The sequence below is a fragment of the Schistocerca americana genome, chromosome X (assembly GCF_021461395.2).
Source record: "Schistocerca americana isolate TAMUIC-IGC-003095 chromosome X, iqSchAmer2.1, whole genome shotgun sequence".
NCBI lineage: Eukaryota > Metazoa > Arthropoda > Insecta > Orthoptera > Acrididae > Schistocerca > Schistocerca americana.
Window position 1 is genome coordinate 601,431,498 of NC_060130.1, and position 27,662 is coordinate 601,459,159.

Sequence of the window (27,662 nt, forward strand, 5' to 3'; positions counted from 1 at the left end):
CGAGGTTGGCTACTACCAGTTTTTCCATTCGTCTGTAAAGAATTCGTGTTAGTATTTTGCAGCCGTAGCTTATTAAACTGATAGTTCGGTAATTTTCACATCTGTCAACCCCTGCTTTCTTTGGGATTGTAATTATTATATTCTTCTTGAAGTCTGAGGGTATTTCACCTGTCTCATACATCTTGCTCACCAGATGGTAGAGTTTTAGCAGGGCCGGCTCTCCCAAGGCTATCAGTACTTCTAATGGAATTTTGTCTACTCCCGGGGCCTTGTTTCGACTTAGGTCTTTCAGTACTCTGTCTTCATGCAGTATCGTATCTCCCATTTCATCTTCATCTACATCCTCTTCCGTTTCCGTAATATTGTCCTCAAGAACGTCTCCCTTGTATAGACCCTCTATATACTCCTTCCACCTTTCTGCTTTCCCTTCTTTGCTTACAACTGGGTTTCCATCTGAGCTCTTGGTATTCATGCAAGTGGTTCTCTTTTCTCCAGAGGTCTCTTTAATTTTCCTGTAGGCAGCATCTGTCCTAACCCTAATGATATACGGCTCTACATCGTTACGTTTGTCCTCTAGCCATCCCTGCTTAGCCATTTTGCACTTCCTGTCGATCTCATTTTTGAGACGTTTGTATTCCTTTTTGCCTGCTTCATTTACTGCATTTTTGTATTTTCTCCTTTCATCAATTAAATTCAGTATCTCTTCTGTTACCCAAGGACTTCTATTAGCCCTCGTCTTTTTACCTACTTTATCCTCTGCTGCCTTCACTATTTCATCTCTCAAAGCTACCCATCCTTCTTCTACTGTATTTCTTTCCCCCATTCTTGTCAATCGTTCCCTAATGCTCTCCCTGAAGCTCTATACAACCTCTGGTTCTGTCAGTTTATCCAGGTCCCATCTCCTTAAATTCCCACCTTTTTGCAATTTCTTTAGTTTTGTTCTACAGTTCACAACCAATAGATTGTGGCCAGCCGCGGTGGTCTAGCGGTTCTAGGCGCTCAGTCCGGAACCGCGCGACTGCTACGGTCGCAGGTTCGAATCCTGCCTCGGGCATGGATGTGTGTGATGTCCTTAGGTTAGTTAGGTTTAAGTAGTTCTAAGTTCTAGGGGACTGATGACCACAGATGTTAAGTCCCATAGTGCTCAGAGCCATTTTGAACCAATAGATTGTGGTCAGAGTCCACATCTGCTCCTGGAAATGTCTTACAATTTAAAATCTGGTTCCTAAATCTATGTCTTACCATTATATAATCTATCTGAAGCCTGTCAGTATCTGCCTCGAAAAAATTTCTGAGTTAACGTTGCTATTATCTTCGGGGTGTGAATATGACCCAGATAGGACCTACATCTTCCGTTAAGTTTTTATATTTAAACCCCAGCGTTCGAAATTTAATGACTGTTTTTCTGTACATTCTACGTGTATTGAGGCTCAGATGAAAAAAAGTTTTCTCCCCTTCATTGTAACTTAATTTGTTACAGTTCTGTCCCTTGGATCTATATGAGACAGGTGTTTCAAAATTCACAGCATGTACAAATATCAGCAGTAATGTTTTATTTCTGTGTGTCTGTGATACATCCATAATGGTTTCTCTATACTAACGCAGGCCTCTATTGAAATGTGTGGAGTTTCAGAACACTGCATGTCGTTTCTTACGCTCAAATTACCAAGACATTATCGCTACCAGTAATGTTTCATTATCTATTTGGTGCGCACGCAGTTCATGTATCTAATTTAGTATCTTCTGTGTGGTTATCATAACGAAAATTTTGCTTTCTGACGAGCAGTTGGACGCAGTAAATGCATCTCACAGTGAGAAGACTATTTCTAAAGAAGAATATCAAACCAATGACGACAGAATTCATCCTATATCTGAATCAGAACACACCTCAGGTACTGATGCTTCACGTGGAAACGTGCAACCGGCGTGAAAGGTTCAGTCAAGAGACAAAAATATCTTGTAGAACTTAGAACATTTTCCACAAACTAGAATTGCAAACGTTATAAAACTGATCCCTGGTCGAACAAGGTATGCAATATCCGGAGTAAGTGATATAAAATTCTCTTCTCAAGCTCTTATCGACGATAATACTGAGAGAGTATTGTGGTGAAAATGGCTGATATTGACGATCAAAAGGTTTATGGTGGCAGATGATAAGAAATAGATCAAATCACAAGCGAAGCCTATATTGATTTTTCATTGCGAACTTGTGTGTATAAATAATATGGTGAAACAACAAAGAGTCTATGGAATCCAGAAACAGGTCAGTCATTTTTCCTACCGTAATGCCACAGAAACAATTCTGGTGCATCTCACGTGCGTTAGGCCACCATTAAAATTCTGCTCGAAGAGCGCATATAGTAAACAACACGTTAGCACCTATAAGAGTATCGTGGGAAAAGTTGGTGGAAATACTTTCGAATCTATATGATCTTGGCATAAATTCAACCGCAAATGAGCAAATAGAACATATCTTAAATCATAATAACTTTTAGTAATTTACGTTAACCCCTTAAATATTAGTCAGGTCATAATGATCCGAAAGAACATATGCGTGTAGCTCTTTTAATGAAAGAAACTTGGTTAATACTTAGTGTTCTTTCCTACCATTCAAGCAATAAGGGCAGAATAACAGCGAGCGTTTAGCTTTCACTGTGACGGAGCGGTGTAAGAGGTACTTAAATAACTCAGATTTCATGATGTGACAAGTCGTCATACGGATGAGGTTGCCACCGTGAGTTGGGTGTAGGTTGGGGGTGGGGGCGTATGGAAGGTGGAGGCGGCGGTTGTGATGGGATGGAATAATGCAAGGTAGTACGTCTTTCCATTACGAAGTGTAGACGCTCGTTTAATAATCGTCGCCCGATTTTATTGCACAAGCTGCAAGAACACGCGAGATATGAAGGAAAGAAGTACTTCTTGCGATTCTTGGACTTGATTAATATCATCCACGCAGATTTTACAGCTATTTCAGCTAGAATAAACAGTCTTGGAGAATATGCCTGAATATTCTTTTGTAAAAACATGCCTTTAGTGTTTGACGTGCCATCGGTAGTGAGTGCTCAATTTCTACTTACCTATTTCTGTTTTAAGTCCCCACAGATACCCCTAGTTTAGATTTCTGCTACAGCTTGTTAAAAGCAGAAACCGCATGAAAGATGGCGGACAAGAAATCGTGCTCGTTCCAAATCTCCTGTACAAAGACGTCGTTAGTGAGAATGCCTGCGGTGTAATCTACATAGATTAAATGAATAAACATACATTGTCACAAACGCCTCACATCTTTCTAAATGCGCCTTAACCCTTCGAGTACCAGTGATTCCTGCCTGAAACCACCATTTTGTTACGTTTTTTTTAAGTGTTAGGGCCTTTCGCATGAAACTACCGATGCTATTGCAAGACAGGGAAGTTTATTGGTACACTGAGGTAAGTCTACGAATGTAGGGAATTATAGCAGTCACGTACAGCGTTTAGAGCAGCAGTCGGCGCGAAATAGTGCTACGCGACTGTAAGAGATTGTGGCATGCGTGTTTTTTTAATATAGTGATCATATTGAGAACATAACTGATCCTGAAAGTAAGTATATCTAAAGTTATTGTAACGTAAATTTGAGTTTGTACTACTGCTGTTGTGAGTAGTTTAGAAATGAAACGACTAGAGCAATATGTAGTTTGGAGATGAATTTCTTAAATTTTAGGCCCATTTTTGCTTGTTATATACAACTATAATTTTTTTTGTTTTATGAGCTCTGGAAGTTTCGAAATGTGGGATTGTGTGTAGCAACATTGCTAAATTGCTTTCAAATACAACTCATAAAACGATGGGTGGCTGAAAACTGTATGTCCCAGTGGTTCCAAAGTGAGACAACAACTTTAATTAATTGTTTACTCTTTGCCAATGTCTTCTTGCCGCTATTTTGTCGAAAGTCGACATGTTGAGAAACGTGGCTGTTGTACTTAAGGTTTAGCTGTTTTTTATATAAATTATAAACCTTAATGTCTTCTTGTATTTGTTGCTTACTATGATGATAAAGATCAATTTTGCAAAAAAATTTAAAATTAATTTTATTTATCGCTGGGACTAAAAGGGTTGAGAGTAACGCGAGTACACTATGGAAGCACAAATCACCTGACTTCACTACGATGAGACACGAGGCCCAGGAGAAAGACAGGCCGCAGCGCCTACGTCACGAAGGTAGGTCTGAACTTCCTCTCTCGCTCAGCACAGAAGACAAAATGCATTTCGAAACCTGTTAACTCGCAGTTGGGCGTGTACGTACTAACGAGAATTGCATCTTCTGCTGATATCTACTGTTATGAAGTCTTACTAATTAACAGTACTACAACAAAATTTAAGATCAGTACTCGATATAAATGGTGTAACGGCTTGTTTATAGCATTTAGTCTCCTCTGCTTAACAGTCCTCATTTCATACAAGAAGTGGTGCCTTATGCCACTGATAATCATTTTGGCATGATTTTAATTTTATTATACCCCAGTACAACTGTAACAAATTATTAGTAGGCCTATGAACTTCCTATTATTGTAGGACTAATATCAGTAAACCGAGCGAGGTGGCACAGTGGTTAGACACTGGACTCGCATTCGGGAGGACGACGGTTCAATCCCGCATTCCGGCCATCCTGATTTAGGTTTTCCGTGATTTCCCTAAATCGCTCCAGGCAAATGCCGGGATGGTTCCTTTGAAAGGGCACGGCCGGCTTCCTTCCCCGTCCTTCCCTAATCCGATGAGACCGATGACCTCGCTGTCTGGTCTCCTTCCCCAAACCAACCAACCAACTAATAACAGCAAGATTCCATAATAGCGGATTCCAGTAGAAGATGCAATTCTCGGTTTACTTACACATCTAGTTACGAGTTAACAGGTGTAAAAACACAGTTTGTTTGTCGAGTTGAGCGAGCGACGAGCGCAGGCCTACCTTCGTGACGTACGCGCCGCGGTCTGTCTTTCTCATAGGCCTCGGATGAGGCAGGGGTTTGCTGCCTTCCTCAGCTGCAGCCGCGGCCGCTGTGGCCGAGCGGTTCTAGGCGCTTCAGCGCGGAACCACGCTGCTGCTGCGGTCGCAGGTTCGAATCCTGCCTCGGGCATGGATGTGTGTGATGTCATTAGGTCAGTTAGGTTTAAGTAGTTCTAAGTCTAGGGGACTGATGACCTCAGATGTTAAGTCCCACAGTGCTTAGAGTCATTTGAACCGGCTGCAGCCTGCCGTGTTTCTTTATTGCAGTGTGCACGTGACTCGTCACTTCGTCGAACCAGAATGATATGACTAATGTCCATGAGTGTTCGTGCTGTTAAATGAGTTTTTCTGGGTTATAATGAAATACAGAAGCTGGATTATCCAACACCACCCCACCTCCCGTCCTCCCTCTCTCAAAACTCTTTTTGTCCAAGTTGCTACGTTAGTGCGAGCGCGAACGACTAAGTTAGCTAGCTGACATCGTGGCGGTGGAAGTCATTTTAATCACTTGCATTTGATTGGTGAGGGGAGAGAAGGCGGTTGTGCGTGTTGATCAGACTATGTGTCATTTTTTAGATTCTCCCGAACCTCTCCACATTATGTAATGAAGTGTGGACACGTCACACTACGGAGGGTCGTCCATTTGCGTTTAAGCAAGGCTGTGTTTACAGTAAATTAAGATTATGTACAGATGGGACCTTGACTCGCACAGAATACTCTGCAGCCAGCTATAGAGCGCTGGTCGTGCGGCCAGATTAATTTCTCTTCATAACTGATCTAGCTGTGTGAAATGATACCAACCAATAACGTTGGCTCCACTGTGCGCATTACTGAACTGGAAACAGAAGAGCTGTTGCACATTAAAAATGGCGTCGTTGGTTGGGTAGAAATGGCCGACGGCAAAACAGCTATGTTTCACTTCACTTTACACCACGACTACAAAATCACACACCTGGCGGTGGGGAGCGCGTCATCAGCCTCTCAATTCCAAATTACTACCCATTCCAATGAATCTTTTCTCCCTTTTGCACCACCCTATAAACATGTTTACATTCAATACCGTACAAGAAGACTTCTGGGCCTACAAGAACAAAAAAATTCAAATGGCTCTGAGCACTATGGGACTCAACTGCTGAGGTCATTAGTCCCCTAGAACTTAGAACTAGTTAAACCTAACTAACCTAAGGACATCACAAACATCCATGCCCGAGGCAGGATTCGAACCTGCGACCGTAGCGGTCTTGCGGTTCCAGACTGCAGCGCCTTTAACCGCACGGCCACTTCGGCCGGCCTACAAGAACATTAGCAGCGAGCAGCACAGCGTTTGCAGTCTTACCTGTATGGTTCGTTGCTGCCTGGCGATGATGGTGTCCCTCTGGGCTAGGAGATTGCCCAGGTCCTTCTGCTTGCGACAGAGTCGCGACTCGAACAGTATCAGCTGCGCAGACAGCGTCTTCAGCTGCTCAGCGCGTTCTCGCGCCATTCGCACGAACAGCTCCTCCTGAAAACGGCAGAGCACTAATTAAAATCTTCTGAGCACCAACAGAATCAGAGTGCTTCTGTATCCCGGTGTCATTCGGCACGGTTCACATTCGGTTTTTGTAAACTGAAATCGTACTCTCACTCACAGAGAGTCAATGTGCAGACGTCTGCAGACTTGCTTATACTCGGTCCAGTAACATTAACGCGACCACCTCCTATGTTCGACGTAAAAGAGCAATGATCACTCTCAAACGGCAGGTGGCAACACTAGCAGTGGAGGGTATATAAAGAGTGTTGGGGGCCGGGGGGGGGGGGGGGGGGGGCGTCGGAAACAGGGCAGTCGTCGTCGTAGTGCGGAAACAGAGCGGTTTATCTGACGCCCAAAATGGCATGATCATTGGCTTCTGGACCGAAGGCGGAAGTATTTCGGAAACGGTTAAGTTTGTAAGCTGTTCGCGTGTTGCAGTGCTTTAAGTGCTGGGTGATCAAAAAGTTATTATAAATTTGAAAACTGAATAAATCACGGAATAATGTAGATAGAGAGGTACAAATTGACACACATGCTTGGAATGACATGGGTTTTATTAGAACCAACAAAATACAGAAGTTCACAAAATGTCCGAAAGATGGCGCTTCATCTGATCAGAATAGCAATAATTAGCATAACAAAGTAAGACAAAGCAAAGATGATGTTCTTTACAGGAAATGCTCAATATGTCCACCATCATTCCTCAACAATAGCTGTAGTCGAGGAATAATGTTGTGAACAGCACTGTAAAGAATGTCCGGAGTTATGGTGAGGCATTGGCGTCGGATGTTGTCTTCCAGCATCCCTAGAGATGTCAGTCGATCACAATATACTTGCGACTTCAGGTAACCCTAAAGCCAATAATCGCACGGACTGAGGTCTGGGGACCTGGGAGGCCAAGCATGGCGAAAGTGGCGGCTGAGCACACGATCACCACCAAACGACGCGCGCAAGAGATCTTTTAAGCGTCTAGCAATACTTTGATTTTTTTTCAGTTCTAAAAAACCCCATGTCATTTCAAACATGTGTGTCAATTTTTACCTCTCTATCTAAATTATTCTATGGTTTATTGAGTTTTCAAATTTATACTGACTTTTTGATCACCCGGTATATCGTGCAAGACAAAATGGCGCTTTCCAAAACCAGCACCGAGGACACTGGTGCACCACGGGCCATAGATGACAAGGGTGAAAGAATCGACGGCTGCGGAGATGTGTACGGGTGAATAAACGTGCAAATATTGAGCAGCTGACCGCCCAGATGAACCAAGGGCTTACCAACAGAATCTCCTCAACGACCGTTCAGTGAACGTTGCTGCATATGGGCCTCCACAGCAGGCACCTGGTTCATGCACCCATGATAACTGCTGTTCATCGGCGACGAAGGTTGGAATTTACACGCCGAAGTCTTTTCTTCTTTTTGTAGTTAAGGGGTCGGGGTTGTTTGGGGGGAAGAGACCAAACTGCGAGGTCATCGGCCTCATCGGATTAGGGAAGGACGGGGAAGGAAGCCGGCCGTGCCCTTTCAAAGGAACCATCCCAGCATTTGCCTGGAGCGATTTAGGGAAATCACGGAAAACCTAAATCGGGATGGCCGGACGCGGGATTGAACCGTCGTCCTCCCGAATGCTAGTCCAGTGTGCTAACCACTGCGCCACCTCGCTCGGTAATTTACACGCCAGTATCGCAACTGGACGTCCAGTGAGTGGCGACAGGTTGCCTTTACAGACGAATCAAGTTTTATGCTCCATAATACAGATGACTGTTGCAAACATCCAGGTCGGAGGAGTGAGCGTTATTATCTGATGAATGTTTTCGTGGCATTCTCTGGATAAACTCGTCAGTTTGTAAGGCCAAATGGATCAACGCAAGTATGCACCTATCCTTGGGGACCATGTCTACCACTGCATGCATTTTGTTGCTCCTGTAAACGACGGCATCTACCAGCAGACAATGCAACTTTGTCACACAGCTCGCAGTGTACATGCGTTGTTCGAACTGCACCAGATTGAGTCTACCGTACTCCCCTGACCACCAAACTCCCTGGAGTTAAACTAAATCGAGAATCTGTGGGACCACCTCGATCGGGTTGTTCGCGCCATCGATCCTCAACCGCGAAAGCTGGTGCAGCTGGCCACGGCAATGGAGTCGGCATGGCTCCACATCCCTGTAGGTATCTTCCAGAACCTCCGTCTAGCACCGGTCCGCACTGCGACCTTGGTCACGTTAATGTGACGGGACGGTGTATTTTAGTGTTTTAATACGCTGCCACTGTTAAAGTGCGCGTCATTTATGTTAGCGGCCGAGTTTAGATTCGTTCTGCGCATCTGACGTCACAAAAAACAGTCAGCCAATGAACAGAGAACGACGTTGCCAGACCTCGACTGCAGCGCAGAGCATGGACGAGTGTCTTCAATTTTAGAGACGTTCAGTCATAAATAATGTAATAGAACAAAAGCAATGTCTTGATAGCAGACTTTCTTTTATAGAGAATTTGGAAAAAGCATTCTTTATACCAATTGCTTCATATTCTATTAATTAATTAAACCAAACAAGTAATAAGACTCCTAATTCAGGCGATAGCAAGGAAAGGTGTTTGTATCAATCTCACAAACCGCTTTTTCGCAATAAAGAATGGCGGTAATTGTTTATTTCCTATTGTACGTCGACGAAGCGTGAGTAATTCATAGTCATACCAACAGTGTTTGTCAGTATTTTGCGGGATGTGTTAGAGACCTGATGGCGTTCTGTAGGCAGACGAGCTGCGTTAGCGTAACGGTTAAGGTGTTGGGCTTCTAAGTGAAAGGTTCTGAGCTCAAACCTTGGGCGGTGCTTAATATTTTCATTATTTAAAAACGATATCGAAGTGTCTTACTTCACGAATTATATTCGTTTGAATGCAATTTTTTGAAATTTCTAGTGCTTTGTCTCTTCATTAACCCTTTCGCTACTGCAGACACGCGCTCCCCGCATTCCGCGCTGTGCGCGATTTTGTCATCACTGCACTGCTCGCCTGTGCAGACACATGGTGTTCCCACTGCTTTGACACACTTATCATTCGATTTCACAAAAACTATTTGGCCCAAAAATTTGATTTTTACACGTCTTCTTGACTGATACCTTCCCCCATAAATGACTTAATTTTGTTTCAATGTTCAATGCAGTTATTATGCAGCATTTTAATGTAGTAAACCATTGCACGAAATTTTGAAGTGTTTGCAGAGGTAGAAGCCCATAGCGTATACTTTCCGTATGGTCGATTTTAGTTGCTACAATGTTGAGAATGAAATGTGGACAAGATACCTAAATTTCATATAAAATTTACTGTATAACAATATCTCATTTAAGTATCACATAGGTGTCGTATGTAATATTGAGAAATATTCCGTCTTTCGCGACTGTAATAAAAGTTTTATTTACACTGGACGCGTTTGGCTTTATTTTAAAGCACTTCAATTAATGAAAGGTATGGCACATACACAATTGTACTTATGTTCTCTTTCTTGTTTTTGTTCCACAGTCGCAGTTTTATCAATGGTACTGAAATATATTCCTCTTCTGCAACTGTAATAAGCGACTTATTTAGACCAGACGCGTTTCTCTCTTTTGAAGCATCTTCAGTGGACAGTATTTTGTCTCCTCCATTGCCAAGTCACCTTTCGTAGTTTTGTGCTGCGGTAACGCAATATTCAACGTTTGTGTTGGCTGATCAGTGTTTTAGCAAATAAATGATGTTTGTGTGTGCCATACACAAAAATTATATTTGACATAGCTCAGAGCACTTCACTGATAGACGGTATATTCAAGTCCTAATGTTTTTGTAAGTCCACAGTTTTGTTTAATGTATTTTGTCTACTTCCTTTTGATTGATTGAAGTGCTTTAAAATAAATTCAAACGTACTCAGTGTAAATAAAACTTTTGTTACAGTCGCGAAAGACGGAATATTTCTCAATATTACATACGACACCTATGTGGTACTTAAATGAGATATTGTTATACAGTAAATTTTATATGAAATTTAGGTATCTTGTTCACATTTCATTCTCAACGTTGTGGCAACTAAAATCGACCATACGGAAAGTATACTCTATGGACTTTTACCTCTGCAAACTCTTCAAAATTTCGTGCAATGGTTTACTATATTTAATGCTGCATAATAACTACGTTGAACATCGAAACAAAATTAAGTCATTAATGGGGGGAAGGTATCAGTCAAGAAGATATGTAGAAATCTAATTTTTAGGCCAAATAGTTTTTGTGGAATCGAATGATAAGAGTGTTAAAGCAGTCGGAACACGATGTGTCTGCACAGGCGAGCAGTGCAGTGACAAAATCTCGCACAGCGCGGAATGCAGGAAGCACGTTTTTGTAGCAGCGAAAGGGTTAATTCGGCCGTGGTGGCTTTACTTCATGAACTGCGCGCTCCCCCCTAAACGTAAGCTTGCGAACCATGCTACACTATGGCGCTGCTTCTATTGGCGCGTGCGTCGTGTGCAACCGGCAACGCAGCAATCTCCCGCGTCTGGGCGGGCATGCGCGAGCCGCCAAGATAAAAGAATTGAACTATAGTATGAGAGTGTGAAATCCGAGGTTAATAGCAATTAACCGTTACTACCTTAACATTAGCTCTGCATGTCTCCCAAGAAAGCTTTTAGTTCTAGCCTTTAGTTTGGAGTACACTAAAATCTCTCTCAGGAAATAAAATAATTGCTTCCAACGTATCTTAAACAACGAAAATAAAAAATAAACCTAAAAGGTCGAAATATGATAACTCAATGAATGCTCAAAGAGGTGCAGAATGAGATTTTCACTCTGCAGCGGAGTGTGCGCTGATATGAAACTTCCTGGCAGGTTAAAACTGTGTGCCGGACTGAGACTCGAACTCGGGACCTTTGCCTTTCACGGGTAAGTGCTCTACCACCGCGTTCGCAGGTGAAAAAAATGGTTCAAATGGCTCTGAGCACTGTGCGACATAACTTCTGAGGTCATCAGTCGCCTAGAACTTAGAACTAATTAAACCTAACTAACCTAAGGACATCACACACATCCACGCCCGAGGCAGGATTCGAACCTGCGACCGTAGCGGTCGCTCGGCTCCAGACTGTAGCGCCTAGAACCGCACGGCCACTCCGACCGCCTTCGCAGGAGATCTGTAAAGTTTAGAAGGTAGGAGACGAGGTACTGGCAGAAGTAAAGCTGCGAGGACTGGGCGTGAGTCGTGCTTGGGTAGCTCAGTTGGCCGCCGGCACGGTAGCTCAGCGTGTTCGGTCAGAGGGCTGGCTTCCCTCTGTAATAAAAAAACTGAGTTAATCGATCAACAACGAACTCAAACTGATGTCTTACGACGTCCGCCCCGAGCAGATGCAACGAACAAAAACTAACAAAATGGGATTAAAAAAAAAAAAAAGAAAAGAGAAAAAAGTTGGTATAGCACCTGCCCCCGAAAGGCAAAGGTCCCGAGTTCGAATCTCGATCCGGCACACAGTTTTAATTTGCCAGGAAGTTTCAATGCTCAAACAATTTTGAAATGCTTTTCGTTTCGGTTGGTTAGGGTTCAAATTGTAACGGTGACAACTATTGTTGAGCCGGCCACGGTGGCCGTGCGGTTCTAGCGCTGCAGTCCGGAACCGCGGGGCTGCTACGGTCGCAGGTTCGAATCCTGCCTCGGGCATGGATGTGTGTGATGTCCTTAGGTTAGTTAGGTTTAAGTAGTTCTAAGTTCTAGGGGACTGATGACCTAAGATGTTAAGTCCCATAGTGCTCAGAGCCATTTGAACCATTTTGAACTATTGTTGACTAGAAACAAATAATTTTTTATATGAAAGTAGGAAAACAGTAGTATACAAAGAAAACTATACAGAATGCTCCAATCTACCATTAATACCGTGAAACGTGTACCTAACCATGCGTACATTATGATATCCAATAACAAAACCACACACCGATTAGCTTGTACAGGAACTGAACGGGATGCTATCATAGATTATTCCTATATAGCGTAAAAACAGTTACAAAGAAAGCTGGGAAGAAACAGCATCTTCGAATATGAAGTTGTGTATACCTGAAGGAAAGGGGGTAATTATTTATAAAAGGTACGTATGCAATCATCAAACGATGGTGGTGACAAAGAGAGGGATGGAAAAGGAAATTGCAAATAGAATGCAGCGTCTGGTAAGCAGAAGATAAAAGTTTCAAGCAAATGATAACAGTGATATGACACACTACACTGAACTATACGAACTTATTCATATATTTCCACCACAGATTGTAACCAGCTATAACCAAAATTTAATAAGATAAGTTTATCTTTAGTAGGTATTATTTTTCACGGATGCCAACGTAGCTAAAAACGGAGAGAAAATTTTCCAAGTGTTCAAGGATTTCTTGAAATATTTTTATAGTTCAAGACTCTAATGAGACAGACAGGTAGCCAGCAACAGATTTAATGACGTTACTGACGTATTGCCAGGGGAGGTATCTGACAAAATCTGAGGTATGATGAAAGAGAAAACGCAGGGAGAAATTGGTCTTTCGGCAGAAATGGTTAAATTTGGAGACAGAGCAACACGGAAGTCCCTTGCAAATTTCCAGAATTAATTTTCACTCTGCAGCAGAGTGCCTGCTGATTTGAAACTTCCTGACATATTTAAACTTAGTGCCGAAGAGGGTCTTGCACCTGGGACCTTTGTCTTTCGCGGGTAAGTGAAATGGCAACAAGCACGACTCACGACCTCATCTCAAAGCTTTACTTCTGCAAGTATCTTCTCAAATGGAGCACTGGCAGAAGCACGGATGTGAGGAGGGGTGGTGAGTCGTGCTCAGGTAGCTCAGTTGGTTGCCAGCACGGTAGCTCGGCGTGTTCGGTCAGAGGGCTGCGTGCTCTCTCTAATAAAAAAAACGGAGTCAAGGAATCAACGATCAACTTCAACGGATGTCTTGTGACGGATTTTACGTCTTTGCTGGCCCCACGTGTTTTCTGTTGGGAACAGATCGAGGGAGCCTCCAGGCCACGAGGATATCTCAAACACATTTCACAGAGCACGTACCATGCGTGGGTGAGCATTATCCTGTTTAAGAGTAGCGCCAGGCAGCTGTCACATTAAAACTAACATGCGACAGCGCAGGATGTCTGTGACGTAACGTTGAGTTGTCAGAGTTCCCTGCCGGCCGTGGTGGCCAAGCGGTTCTAGGCGCTACAGTCTGGAACCGCGCGACCGCTACGGTCGCAGGTTCGAATCCTGCCTCGGGCATGGATGTGTGTGACGTCCTTAGGTTAGTTAGGTTTAAGTAGTTCTAAGTTCTAGGGGACTGATGACCTCAGATGTTAAGTCCCATAGTGCTCAGAGCCATTTTTTTTCAGAGTTCCCTCACTCACCACCGGCCGTGAGATGAAGTCATCCCTGACGGCTCTCCACTCCAGGACGCCAGGAGTAACACCGCAGAGCCTCTCCAAAGCATTTTAAGAATGGGGTCTCTCTCTCCAGGTTGGCGCCATTCTCGTTAACGATGGCCATTTGGGGTACTGCAGAAATGGTATCAATCGCTGAACAGAACACGGTGCCATTCATCAGCAGTACATGCATTCCAGTCATGTCACAACAGCAAATTCAGCCGTTTGTTTTATGCTATTAACAGCAGCCTATGCGTGAGACGGTAAATCTCTATTCCTCTAGCCACTTATCTCAGACCAATGGTGTGGGGTGACTAAATGTGGCGGGAGTCCATTACTTGACCTCGGATGACAGGCGCAGATACGAAGAGGTTACGAGGTGCTTGGTACACAATACGGCGATCCTCCCTTAAGGAGGTCAGACGTGGTCCATCTGAACCGTGACGAGCCGGCTGCGGTGGTCTCGCGGTTCTAGGCGCGCAGTCCGGAACCGTGCGACTGCTACGGTCGCAGGTTCGAATCCTGCTTCGGGCATGGATGTGTGTGATGTCCTTAGGTTAGTTAGGTTTAAGTAGTTCTAAGTTCTAGGGGACTTATGACCACAGCAGTTGAGTCCCATAGTGCTCAGAGCCATTTGAACCATTTTTTTGAACCGTGACGACGAGTATTTCTGACGTCACTTTCCCATGCCGTCCAACATCGGGCCGCGGCCTAATATTGCACGATTTGACCAGTTGGCCAAATGGAGACACAAAATAAGGCCTCTTTGAAGCTGCCACATGCTGATAACACTGCCTCGCACGAGTATGTGGCATATCCGTGTCTTTCAGTCATAATTCAACATCTAACGCTGTTCACGCCCTTTATATTCCCTACCAGGTCTGATAACAGCATTAAACACGAACAAAACTGACGTAATCGGGTTGAAGTTCTATTTGCGACAGAGAACTGCATCTCTAATAATTTACATACTCACGTATGATGGGTACGTGTCATGGACATCCGACCAGGTTTTCTGGGTGCTTAACTTATTTAAGCAGGCAGTGTATAAAATAGGGCAATCACCATGAGTTAACACTGTCTGAGACTCGAAGATTCTGAGACTGCTCTTAATTCAGTTTCAATAAAATCTATGCTATCAGCTCTTGAGAGACAAGCACTGATTCAGGCTACCTGAAGACACCGGACTCGTGTTTGGGAAGACGACGGTTCAAATCCATATCTGGTAATCCAGATTTAGATTTTCTGTGATTTCGATGAATCGACTAAAGCAAATGTCAGTGTGGTTTCTTGCCAAGGGCACGGCTGATTCTCTCGCCCCCGCTCCAATCAGAATTGGTGTTTTGACTAACGACTGTCATCGACAGAACTGTAAACCCTAATTTTCCTTCCTCTTTTCAAATTATCTTTATTGAATCAATGATCTGTTTCCAAAGTGCTGTAAGTATAAGTTTCGTTGAATTGGATTGAACGGCATTTTCAAAATCTTTGGTTCTCATAGTGGTAATTCATGCTCATTCCTTAGTGCGCTGACGAATATACAGGATGACAGAGTTCCCTCTACTGCTGGGTTTTATGCAAGTTGCAAGGCCTTCAAATACCACGTGCAAGACTTTCATATCCTCTCGACTGCTACACCCAAACTATTAGTCCTACAGAAGGAAATGAATAGGAACTTTTTGTAAGAAACTTAATTTAGCTAAATTGTGAAATGGGATACATTTTCGCTAGAGACTGTAATTTCCGAACTCTTCAAGAAAAACGCACTCAATCTAAAACTATGGCCTTCAGCGAAAACTTAGCCCAGCTAGATTAAATTTCGCACAAAAAAGTCCTGTTTATTTTTTATGTAGGACTAATAGACTGTGTAGTGATCGAGAATATGAAAGTCATACGCGTGGATTTTGAAGGCATCCCTGGTTGCATAAAACTCATTGGTAGCGGCAGGTGAATCACTCTATATACATCACCCCTACAACTCCCATTATACGTTATCAGAATAATAATAAACTTAGTAACAAGCTCAGAAGAGGAAGAGAAGTCAGATGAGGAGATTCAAACTGACAAACCTATTTTCGTAAGTTGTAGAGGAAATTTAATAGGACAAGTAAATGTGTCTGAGATCGGACATTTACAATCAGTGTGTATTTCCCGTAATGGCTTACAGAATGAAATACATACTTTTAACGCAATAACAATTCAAAACTCTGTGGACTGCTGAGACAGTTACGGAGAGATGAATTATGGTAATTATTAGGGGGGGGGGGGAGTAAAATAAATATATAGATTAGGCGAAAATACATAATGAATGACGTAACTGTGATTTTAATGAAACTGAAATGGAGGGGTCGTGGCTTGCAGCACGGCGAATAAACGTCCGAAAAAATATTGAAGTTCTTGCCTGGGTTCCAAGAAACATGTGAAGACGGAGACGCCGACCTAACGGAAGATGGGTGGGTGGATGGATGACATTATAAAATATGCACGGCCAACACGGAAGCGCGTAGCTGAAAAGCGCGGTGCAAAAGTCTGGAGGAGGCTTTTAACAGCAGAGGATGTAAAACGGCTGCTACCGATGATAAAATACTACCGAAACACAGCTTGTTATGAAAATGGAAAAAGTCATTCCTGCATTAATGAGGAGTTATAAAACTATTACGACAACCACCACGAATCACTTCCTTTCCAAATCCAAACTTTTGGTCGATCTTTAATGGCCTCGTCGTCGTTGAGACGTTAAACCCTGAAATTCCTTCCTTTATCATGAATGCATTCTTTTTGTTTGCCAAAGTTCATGTTTTCATTTTGATTCCTTTTTTCAGTGGACAATTTTTTTTTCAAAATGAATAAAGCGCCTTTATTTTATTTGTTGTTCTTTAGAATGTCACTGACAATACTGGTATCAAATCAAATTTTTCTACGCAACAGTCAGTATCAACTTTTTCGCTGTTATTCTACTTCAATTCTATTTCAGCCTACGGAAAAGTTCCATATAGCGGGGGTCTTAGATTAAAAATCGGGTGTCTCTACCGGCCGCTAGATTGAGGCATATCAGTGTATCATTCAGTGGCACTCTAAGCAAGTGAATGCTCCGAATATACAGTAGTAGCCGTGGGTCATTTTGACGTGCTCAATATCGACAAGGAAAACAATGTGCCTCACCGGTGATAAGACAATCTCGGAAAGTTACGCTGCCCGACATAAAAGTGAAGCACTTAAAAGACATGGTCAGATGTCAATGCCACTTCGTGCACATGCAAAACATAGGCGGGTACTTCACTCGTTAGAGGTACATTTCTCTGACAGGTAGAACGGCCACCACAGTGCATTAGTGTTGTTCGTGTTCAATGTTCTTACAAGGCATGGTAGGGTGTATACGGGACGTGAACGGCATCAGATATCGTGTACTCGTTAGAGACAGCGTTATCGTCACATGACAGAGCCGGAAAGTCTCCATTTGGCCGATTGGTCGACTCGTGAAATATCCAGATTTAAGCGGCATTCAGATGTGACAGTGGCCTTTTGTTGGACCGCATGAGCACGCGAGTGCAGGCATACTCGTCGTCAAGGTTGCAGTCGGCCCCGTCTGATCTCCATAAGGGAGGACCACCGTCTTGTGCACCAAGAACGTCGTAATCCCCTTCACATCTGGGCCTGTCGTCCGGGGACAAGTAATCATTCCTAAGGGACCAAACTGCTGAGGTCATCGGTCTCTTCACTGACACACTACTTAAACTTATGCTAAGAACAAAACACACACCCATGCCCGAGGGAGGACTTTAAACTCCGGCCGCGCAATCCGTGACATGGCCCCTCCAACCGCGTGGCCACTCCGCGCGGCGTGCAGTATCCCAGATGGCCATCGACCTGAAGCGAAGAGGTCCCACTCTTCAAATGTTTTGGAGAGGTATAGCCGTGTTACTCCTGGCGTTGGAGTGGAGAGCTGTCGAGGATGACTTCATCTCACGGCTGGTGGTGACTGAGGGAACTCAGACAGCTCAACGGCACGTCACAGAAATCCTGCGCTGTCATGTGTTACTTCTCATGCTACAGCATCGAGGAGTCGTTTTTCCACATACGGCACGTGCTCTATGAACGGCCTGCGTGATGATGAGGTACTGTTGTGTCCAGCAAGAGCGCCAGGTATGTCCCCGACAGATAATGTGTGGAACTAGATCAGACGTAAAATATATTCCAGTGGCAGTATCCAGCATATCAAACAACAGCTACCACAGTTGTGGGCCAACTTTCCTCGGGAGAAGTGCAACGGCTTCATGACACCTTTCCCAACAGATAAAGTGCGTGCATTCATGCTAGAGGGTGTGAGATATACTGGTAAGTGGGCTCATATTGACAAATTTTTTGTACATTTGATTATTTTGTAATCACTGAAATAAGATCACATGGCGTCTGAAAACGAAGTTTTATTTCGTTCCCTCTTTCCCTTCTGGGTGCTTCACTTTTCTGTCAGGCAGTGTATATTCGCCTCGTTATCAGATAACTGCTTCTAACCACTTACCAGTCCACACACGAGATATACAAGGTGATTTTTTCCATAGTGTATAAACTCTACGGATTGATCGATGAGAGGATACCGAACGAAAAAAAAAAAGGAAGGTTCAAATGGCTCTTAGCACTATGGGACTTAACATCTCAGGTCATCAGTCCCCTAGAACTTAGAACTACTCAAACCTAACTAACCTAAGGACATCATCAAACCTGCGACCTAGTGGTCGCGCGGTTCCAGACTGAAGCGCCTAGAGCCGCTCGGCCACCAGCGGCCGGCTACCGGACAAAACAAGGTCTAATCAACTTATGTCTGGAGATGCGTGGCTTCCATGCTAGAGACCATTTATTCAATCACGCTTTGTTACAGAGACTGCAGTCTAATACGCGCTGTACCATGCAGCCACAGTTACAGTATGCAAGGTTTCCTCCTGGAGGGTGGAAGTGTTCATACGTCATGACCTAGCGACCTCTCCTGCCATAGTAATTGGTAACGTTGTGCCCGATTCACTTCTCTTGCTGACTCACCTTGTAGTGGATGTGATACAGCGTTGTACGCAATGGTTCCGTATTCGAATCGAGAGCTTGCCGACATGGTGTTTACTTACGGAAAGGTAAATGGCCACGGGCAGCAAGGTTACATCAGGAGACCTAGCCCCGCCGACAACAATCACAGCGTTTAATGTATGCAAAAGTGTTCCCCCGTTTGTCGGAGACAGGGTAGTTACAGGAAGCAGGAAATCAGGAAGGACGTACCCGATATGTCTGGACACCAGACTTGGAGGAAAATGTGACTAACACTGTGGAAGGCGACCGCCGTGTCAGTGCAATGCAGTTGGCCCGCCAGTGCAGGATAAGCGAGACGACGATGTGAAACATTCTTCATGACAGTTGCTACTAGCCTTATCACTTACAGCAGCGACAGACTTTCCATATCGGGCGCAGTTTAGTCACTGGTTTTTTCACCAGGCAACCACGATTACGGGATTTGTGTCATCCAGCCGGCCGGAGTGAAAAATGGCTCTGAGCACTATGGGACTCAACTGCTGTGGTCATAAGTCCCCTAGAACTTAGAACTACTTAAACCTAACTAACCTAAGGACATCACACACATCCATGCCAGAGGCAGGATTCGAGCCTGCGACCGTAGCAGTCGCGCGGTTCCGGACTGCAGCGTCCAGAACCGCATGGCCACTCCGGCTGGCGTGTGTGATTTCCTTAGGTTAGTTAGGTTTAAGTAGTTCTAAGTTCTAGGGGACTGATGACCTCAGATGTTAAGTCCCATAGTGTTCAGAGCCATTTGAACCATTTTGTATCATCCACCCTATTTACAGATGAGGCAACCTTTACGTGAAGTGGTATTTTCAACTTTCGTAACAGTCATCTGTGATTGTGGGATAGTACGCAGAATCCTTATGGTACGATGACACCGAATCATCAGCATCGGTGCAACCGAAATACGCGGGCCGGTATAATTGACGACCATATTTTGTGATCAGTCTTCCACCCACGTCGCCTAACAGGCTGGAACTATCGGTGTTTCTTGCGGGTGACTTTGCGCTACCTCATAAGGCAACTTCACTGTTTTACCCACCGTGCCATTAGGGTATGTCATGAGGAACTTTCATTGTCTTTGTTTTCCTAGCTATATACCGTGTCTTCACAGCGTCGGCACGTTAATCTGGATTTGGTAATGTTGGTGATAGAAGGCGGCTGGATGACGAGCCACACCACCCCTTCCCTCCCCCCCCCCCCCCCCTCACCCCTTTCACCACGTGGCAGAATTTGGATACTCGTGCTAGCTCATGTGAGAGTATGTGAACTTTCTGTAAGTGTTGATGAATCTCGTAACTGAGGCAGGCCACCGGCCGCTGTGGCCGAGCGGTTCTAGGCGCTTCAGTCTGGAACCGCGCGATCGGTACGGTCGCAGATTCGAAATCTGCCTCGGGCATGGATGTGTGTGATTTGAAAAAAATGGTTCAAATGGCTCAGAGCACTATGCGACTTAACTTCTGAGGTCATCAGTCACCTAGAACTTAGAACTAATTAAACCTAACTAACCTTAGGACACAACACACATCCATGCCAGAGGCAGGATTCGAGCCTGCGACCGTAGCAGTCGCGCGGTTCCGGACTGCAGCGTCCAGAACCGCATGGCCACTCCGGCTGGCGTGTGTGATTTCCTTAGGTTAGTTAGGTTTAAGCAGTTCTAAGTTCTAGGGGACTGATGACCTCAGATGTTAAGTCCCATAGTGTTCAGAGCCATTTGAACCATTTTGAGGCAGGCCTTGGGTAACAGCCCAGTATTCACCTGGTGGGATGTGGGAAACCGCGTCAACGCCGGCCGGCACAGTAGCACTCGTCTTTAAACAGCCGAGCAAATTATATCGGGGGCCGGCGCGCCAGCCAGAATCTCGGAAGCGGAGAGCTAAAGTGCGTGGGACAGGTGGCACAATGAACACTTAAGTATTGTTCTGCCTTTGGAATTAAAATTTACCTGAAAATTCAAATTAATTATACGCTAAGCGTGCTTAGCTTACAGTGAACGTTTGTTCTAACTAAAGAAATGTAGATAAAAGACTGGATTGTTAGAAACAACACGAATCACTAAGATTGTGTAATTTTTATCTCTCTGGCCCCGCATACTATCTTTCAATAATACCATTTCAAGATTATCACGAAAGTACCTAAATGAGGTAAGAGTAGACGTAAATGATAATTTAACACAAAACAAAATTTTAATACACCACGTTTTTTAATAGGACTATAAAGTATAAAATAATATCTCCTCCCTCATACAGATCCCTAAACTCATAGAGATGGTCCTGAAAATTTGTGACTGTGAACTTTTATAGTTATGAAAATACTTGTAACATTTAAAATGGAAAACGATGGGTCGATGCAACAGATGATATTAAGGAGGTGAACTTTTCATGTGTCAATTAGTAAGTAGCGTAACAGTACAGAGGTGAACTATTAATGCATGAATTACGTATTCCATGCGACTCACGTTTGTTCTTTTAAATCTTACAAGTATTTTCATCGCTATTAAAAATGCAGTCACAAATTTTCAAGACTATTTGTATAGGGTTGTGAATCTGCATATGGCTAGAAGAAATTATTTTATTCGTCTTAGTCCGATTTAAATACGTTATATATTAAAAATTCATTTTTATTTAAGTAGTTACTGTCTGCTTTTTACACTTGCGTGTGTGAAATTTTTTAATCGATTTCCAACAGTTTTATGAGATTACAACAGAGACATGTGTTAAATTTCACATTTATTTCAGTTTCTCTTCACCTGACAACCAATATGTTGCTTCCTCCTGTGTATAACTAGTGAAAAGACCATGAAGGTAAAAACTACAGAGATTCTAGCTCTAAGGCAGAAATTAAAGAGATTCTAGCTCTCATGGAAGCTTGCCAGCAATCTTTCATCCCGAGAAGCATTTGCAACTGGAACAGGAAAAGTGGGAAATATCTTGTGTATGGATGAGACTACTTTGTGTACCACTGCCAGTAAATTGAGTTAATATTGCACTGCCATCAAGTTCTGAGTTTTGTTTAAAATTTGTTTGTCGGGAAGTTAGTTCAAACTCAATTCCAAAACACAAAGGGAAGAAAGTGACCTAAACGAGTAAAAAGGTGGTGAAAAGTGTTTAGCGCTACACGGGAATAGAACTATTCCCACACACACACACACACACACACACACACACACACACACACACAAATCCGCACGCTTGTCGAAAACTTCACATACTACGTACAGGAAAGAATAGTGAAGCACATCATAATTGAAATGCTGTTGACAAATGGTCTACAAGCCCTCAAAGTATTTAACAGCACAACGTGTACTTTCGCTCCCACAAACGAATAAACAGTCGAAATGAAAACGTGGGAACAGAAAATGCCCAAAGAATAAAACAAAGAGCCAATATGTATCAGGAAAGAAAGAAAGAAAGAAAGAAAGAAACAGAGAGAGAGAGCGCGAGCGCTACAGCTCTTTGGTCGAAGTATTTACATGGTGTTTCAAAAATGACCGGTATATTTGAAACGGCACTAAAAACTAAACGAGCAGCGGTAGAAATACACCGTTTGTTGCAATATGCTTGGGACAACAGTTCATTTTCAGGCGGACAAACTTTCGAAATTACAGTAGTTACAATTTTCAACAACAGATGGCGCTGCAAGTGATGTGAACGGTATAGAAGACAACGCAGTCTGTGGGTGCGCCATTCTGTACGTCGTCTTTCTGCTGTAAGCGTGTGCTGTTCACAACGTGCAAGTGTGCTGTAGACAACATGGTTTATTCCTTAGAACAGAGGATTTTTCTGGTGTTGGAATTCCACCGCCTAGAACACAGTGTTGTTGCAACAAGACGAAGTTTTCAACGGAGGTTTAATGTAACCAAAGGACCGAAAAGCGATACAATAAAGGATCTGTTTGAAAAATTTCAACGGACTGGGAACGTGACGGATGAACGTGCTGGAAAGGTAGGGCGACCGCGTACGGCAACCACAGAGGGCAACGCGCAGCTAGTGCAGCAGGTGATCCAACAGCGGCCTCGGGTTTCCGTTCGCCGTGTTGCAGCTGCGGTCCAAATGACGCCAACGTCCACGTATCGTCTCATGCGCCAGAGTTTACACCTCTATCCATACAAAATTCAAACGCAGCAATCCCTCAGCGCCGCTACCATTGCTGCACGAGAGACATTCGCTAACGATATAGTGCACAGGATTGATGACGGCGATATGCATGTGGGCAGCATTTGGTTTACTGACGAAGCTTATTTTTACCTGGACGGCTTCGTCAATAAACAGAACTGGCGCATATGGGGAACTGAAAAGCCCCATGTTGCAGTCCCATCGTCCCTGCATCCTCAAAAAGTACTGGTCTGGGCCGCCATTTCTTCCAAAGGAATCATTGGCCCATTTTTCAGATCCGAAACGATTACTGCATCACGCTATCTGGACATTCTTCGTGAATTTGTGGCGGTACAAACTGCCTTAGACGACACTGCGGACACCTCGTGGTTTATGCAAGATGGTGCCCGGCCACATCGCACGCCCAACTTCTTTAATTTCCTGAATGAATATTTCCATGATCGTGTGATTGCTTTGGGCTATCCGAAACATACAGGAGGCGGCGTGGATTGGCCTCCCTATTCGCCAGACATGAACCCCTGTGACTTCTTTCTGTGGGGACACTTGAAAGACCAGGTGTACCGCCAGAATCCAGAAACAATTGAACAGCTGAAGCAGTACATCTCATCTGCATGTGAAGCCATTCCGCCAGCCACGTTGTCAAAGGTTTCGGGTAATTTCATTCAGAGACTACGCCATATTATTGCTACGCATGGTGGATATGTGGAAAATATCGTACTATAGAGTTTCCCAGACCGCAGTGCCATCTGTTGTTGAAAATTGTAACTACTGTAATTTCGAAAGTTTGTCTGCCTGAAAATGTACTGTTGTCCCAAGCATATTGCAACAAACGGTGTATTTCTATCGCTGCTCGTTTAGTTTTTATTGCCGTTTAAAATATACCGGTCATTTTTGAAACACCCTGTACATACCCTGCCATTATCCTAAGAAACAAAACATTACATAGTGTGACTTAAAATTGTTTACATTAACGTCACTGATACAGTCCACTATATTCGTTATTCAGAATTTTGATGCGGACAGACGACAGCCTCAGTGAAATTTTTGAATGAAGTAATTCCGCTTTAGGCTGTTAAAATATTATTTATTGCGAAAAGCTGACATAATAAAAGCAGCACACAGCTAATTTAGTAGTACAACAACAGCCACTAAAAACATTAAATTCAAAATATTCACGACATTTTGACTTTAGTGTTCATAGTGGATGTTGTTTTCATCATATTAGCCATGAGCCGTTATTATATCAGCTTTTTCATGTTTGCTCACATAGTGTATGGAACAGCAGGTGGGTTTGTACCACCACTGTTGGCAACTACGTTAACGAGCCTCTCACAGCTTTATGTTCTTGAGTGGGTCCCACTATCCCATAATGCTCGACAACGACCATTTGTCGAAATTGAAATCCGAATAAATAATATTTTAATAGTAAATGTATTCGCAATTGCGAATATGAACCACCCTCGGCTATATATTAGATTGACGAGAGTGAAAATTTGTGGCAGTAGGGGACTCAGTCCGAATTTCCCGCTTTACGCGAGCAGTCACCTTAACCGCTTCGGCTATCTGTGCACCAATCACGGCCAGACCCAAAAGTCTTCCGTATGTCACCGTCCTTGTGTCACAACCTGTTCTCGTACGTTATGTATATTCCCATCCAGGAAAGACATATTTATTGAGTGTCGAGGACCTGCTACTGACGGAAAAATACAAATTGCACCGTACTTCTTAATAACACAGGCTCTGCTATTTCGTAAAAAGAAAAAAAAAAACTTTATCGTTGGATAAAATGCACCGTTGTTTTGTTAAAATTTCTTCTGTGTCAATGATAGACGTGCTCTCTCGCATTCATTCATAGAATTGTGTGGTGTTTAAAAAAATTCACAGTAGCGTCATAAATACAGAAGTCATTGGTAAATGAAACATGGTGTGGTTCTGTGGCGGTGTTGTATGTCATGACAGTTAAAGCAGTCCCTCATGTTCATTGGTAATAGTGCTTAAGGTATGACTTAAGCCAGCTATGTGATCACAAGGAAATCTACAGTCTACAGTTGCCCAACAGCTGCCTCCATTTGCGCATCTTGAAGCTACTGCCTGCTTCAGCTTGAAGGGGAGTTTTATTTCGCCCGCTATAACGCGGCGTGAGCCTTACCTGCTGCTTGACCCTGCGGCGCCAAGCGAGCAGCTGGTGCGCCTGCGCGCGGTAGCGGTCGCGCAGCTCGCGGATCACCAGCCGCGCCTCTTCCACGCTCTCCACCGGCCGTTCCTCCATGGCCTGCAACATCAACACGAAAACATCAATCAACAACGACATCGCATTATCAAACAATGTCTTTATTTATTCTCTTAATTATTTTTGCATTTATACCGACGAGCCAAAACGTTACGTCAACAGCCCTTTGCGAGACTGAATGCAGCACGGTGGCGTTTCGGGCACGTGATACGGTAGGGAAAGTACACTACTGGCCATTAAAAGTGCTACACCTCGAAGATGACGTGCTACAGACGCGAAATTTAACCGACAGGAAGAAGATGCAGTGATATACAGACGATTAGCTTTTCAGAGCATTCAAACAAGGTTGGTGCCGGTGGCGACACCTACAACGTACTGACATGAGGAAAGTTTCCAACAGATTTCTCATACACAAACAGCAGTTGACCGGCGTTGTCTGGTGAAACGTTGTTGTTATGCCTCGTGTAAGGAGGAGAAATGCGTGCCGTCACGTTTCCGACTCTGATAAAGGTCGGATTGTAGCCTATCGCGATTGCGGTTTATCGTATAGCGACATTGCTGCTCGCGTTGGTCGAGATCCAATGATTGTTAGCAGAATATGGAATCGGTGGGTTCGGGAGGGTAACACGGATCGTGCAGCCACGTTTCGATCCCTGAGTCAACAGATGGGGACGTTTGCAAGACAACAACCATCTCCACGAACAGTTCGACGACGTTTGCAGCAGCATGGACTATCAGCTCTGAGACCATGGCTGCGGTTACCCTCGACGTTGCATCACAGACAGCAGCGCCTGCGATGGTGTATTCAACGACGAACCTAGGTGCACGAATGGCAAAACGTAATTTTTGCGGATTAATCTAGATTCTGTTTACAGGATCATGATGGTCGCATCCGTGTTTGTCGACATCGCAGTGAACTCTCATTGGAAGCGTGTATTTGTCATCGCCATACTGGCGTATCACCCGGCGTGATGGTATGAGGTGCCATTGGTTACACGTCTCTGTCACCTCTTGTTCGCATTGACGGCACTTTGAACAGTGTCAGTTACATATAAGATGTGTTACGACCCGTGGCTCTACCCTTCATTCGATCCCTGCGAAATCCTACATTTCAGCAGGATAATGCACGACCGCATGTTGCAGGTCCTGTACGGCCTTTCTGGATACAGAAAATGTTCGACTGCTGTCCTGGCCAGCACATTCTCCAGATCTCGCACCAATTGAAAACGTCTGGTCAATGGTGGCCGAGCAACTGGCTCGTCACAATACGCCAGTTAATACTCTTGATGAACTGTGACATCGTGTTGAAGCTGCTTGGGCAGCTGTACCTGTACACGCCATCCAAGCTCTGTTTGACTCAATGCCCAGGCGTATCAAGGCCGTTATTACGGCGAGAGGTGGTTGTTCTGGGTACTGATTTCTCAGGATCTATGCACCCAAACTGCGTGAAAATGTAATCACATGTCAGTTCTAGTATAATATATTTGTCCAATGAATACTCGTTTATCATCTGAGACGCTATCGGGCACCAGATCCACATCACAAAACCACCGTCCTGTAATTTACAGAAAGTGCATGACAATAATCTAGCAATTTTAATGGCTAGTAGTGTATATAAGCGGAGCAGAGACGAATGGGGAATCATTTCAGCAATGATACGGGCTGCAAATGGGGAAACCCACTAAAGAAATTGGACTTCGACAAAATGCATGTAGTTTTGACCCGGCTCCTGGGAACGAGCAAGTCGGAAATGGTGAATCTGATCGGCTGTTGGGGTGCTACTGTCGTACGCATATATTTAGAAAGAGATGAAATTACTAGTAGGCTACAAGGTGTTAGAAGTCGACGTCTCATCGCAGAAGGTGGAGATGGGAGGATTGCCCGCCCGCTATGTAAAGCAGAACAGGCGGTGATCTGTGGCATATCTTCCGACAGAGTACGGCGCTGTCACAGGCACTAGCGTTTTGGAGGCAACGTTTAACGCGCATTGCTGAAAATGGAGATATGCAGTAGGCGACTCCTAAGTGTTCTCATATTGACTCAACGGCAACGTCAATTACTATTGCATTGGGCATGGGTTAATAGAGAAGACAGTGGACGCATGGAAACATGTCGCCTGCTGGGATGAATCACATTTCTTGTTACACCAGGCCGGTGGTCATAACGGCATACGCCGTCGTCCAAGGGAACGGCTGCTCGAACTCGAAACGTGCAACGCGCCACGGACGCGGGCCGTTGAGGACAGTATTATGCTGCAGAGGGTATCTATTTGTGCATCCGTGGAACCTATGGTGATAATCGAAATCACTATGACAACAGTGGACTACGTGAACACTGTTGCTGACCACTTGTATCCCTTCATGCATTGATGTCTTATCCTA

At 44.1% G+C, this 27,662-nt stretch overlaps 1 protein-coding gene across 1 annotated transcript in view; it reads right to left on the bottom strand.

The window, feature by feature from the left end:
- Positions 1-27,662, bottom strand: part of LOC124555689 (homeotic protein female sterile) — a 575,063-nt gene that overhangs the window by 42,049 nt on the left and 505,352 nt on the right. Inside the window, exons 4-5 of the mRNA XM_047129691.1 lie at positions 25,201-25,323; positions 6,315-6,479 (exon numbers count right to left, since the gene is read on the bottom strand). Coding sequence (XP_046985647.1) covers positions 6,315-6,479; positions 25,201-25,320 — 285 coding nt within the window. The 5' untranslated portion in view covers positions 25,321-25,323. The remainder of the gene's footprint in view (positions 1-6,314; positions 6,480-25,200; positions 25,324-27,662) is intronic.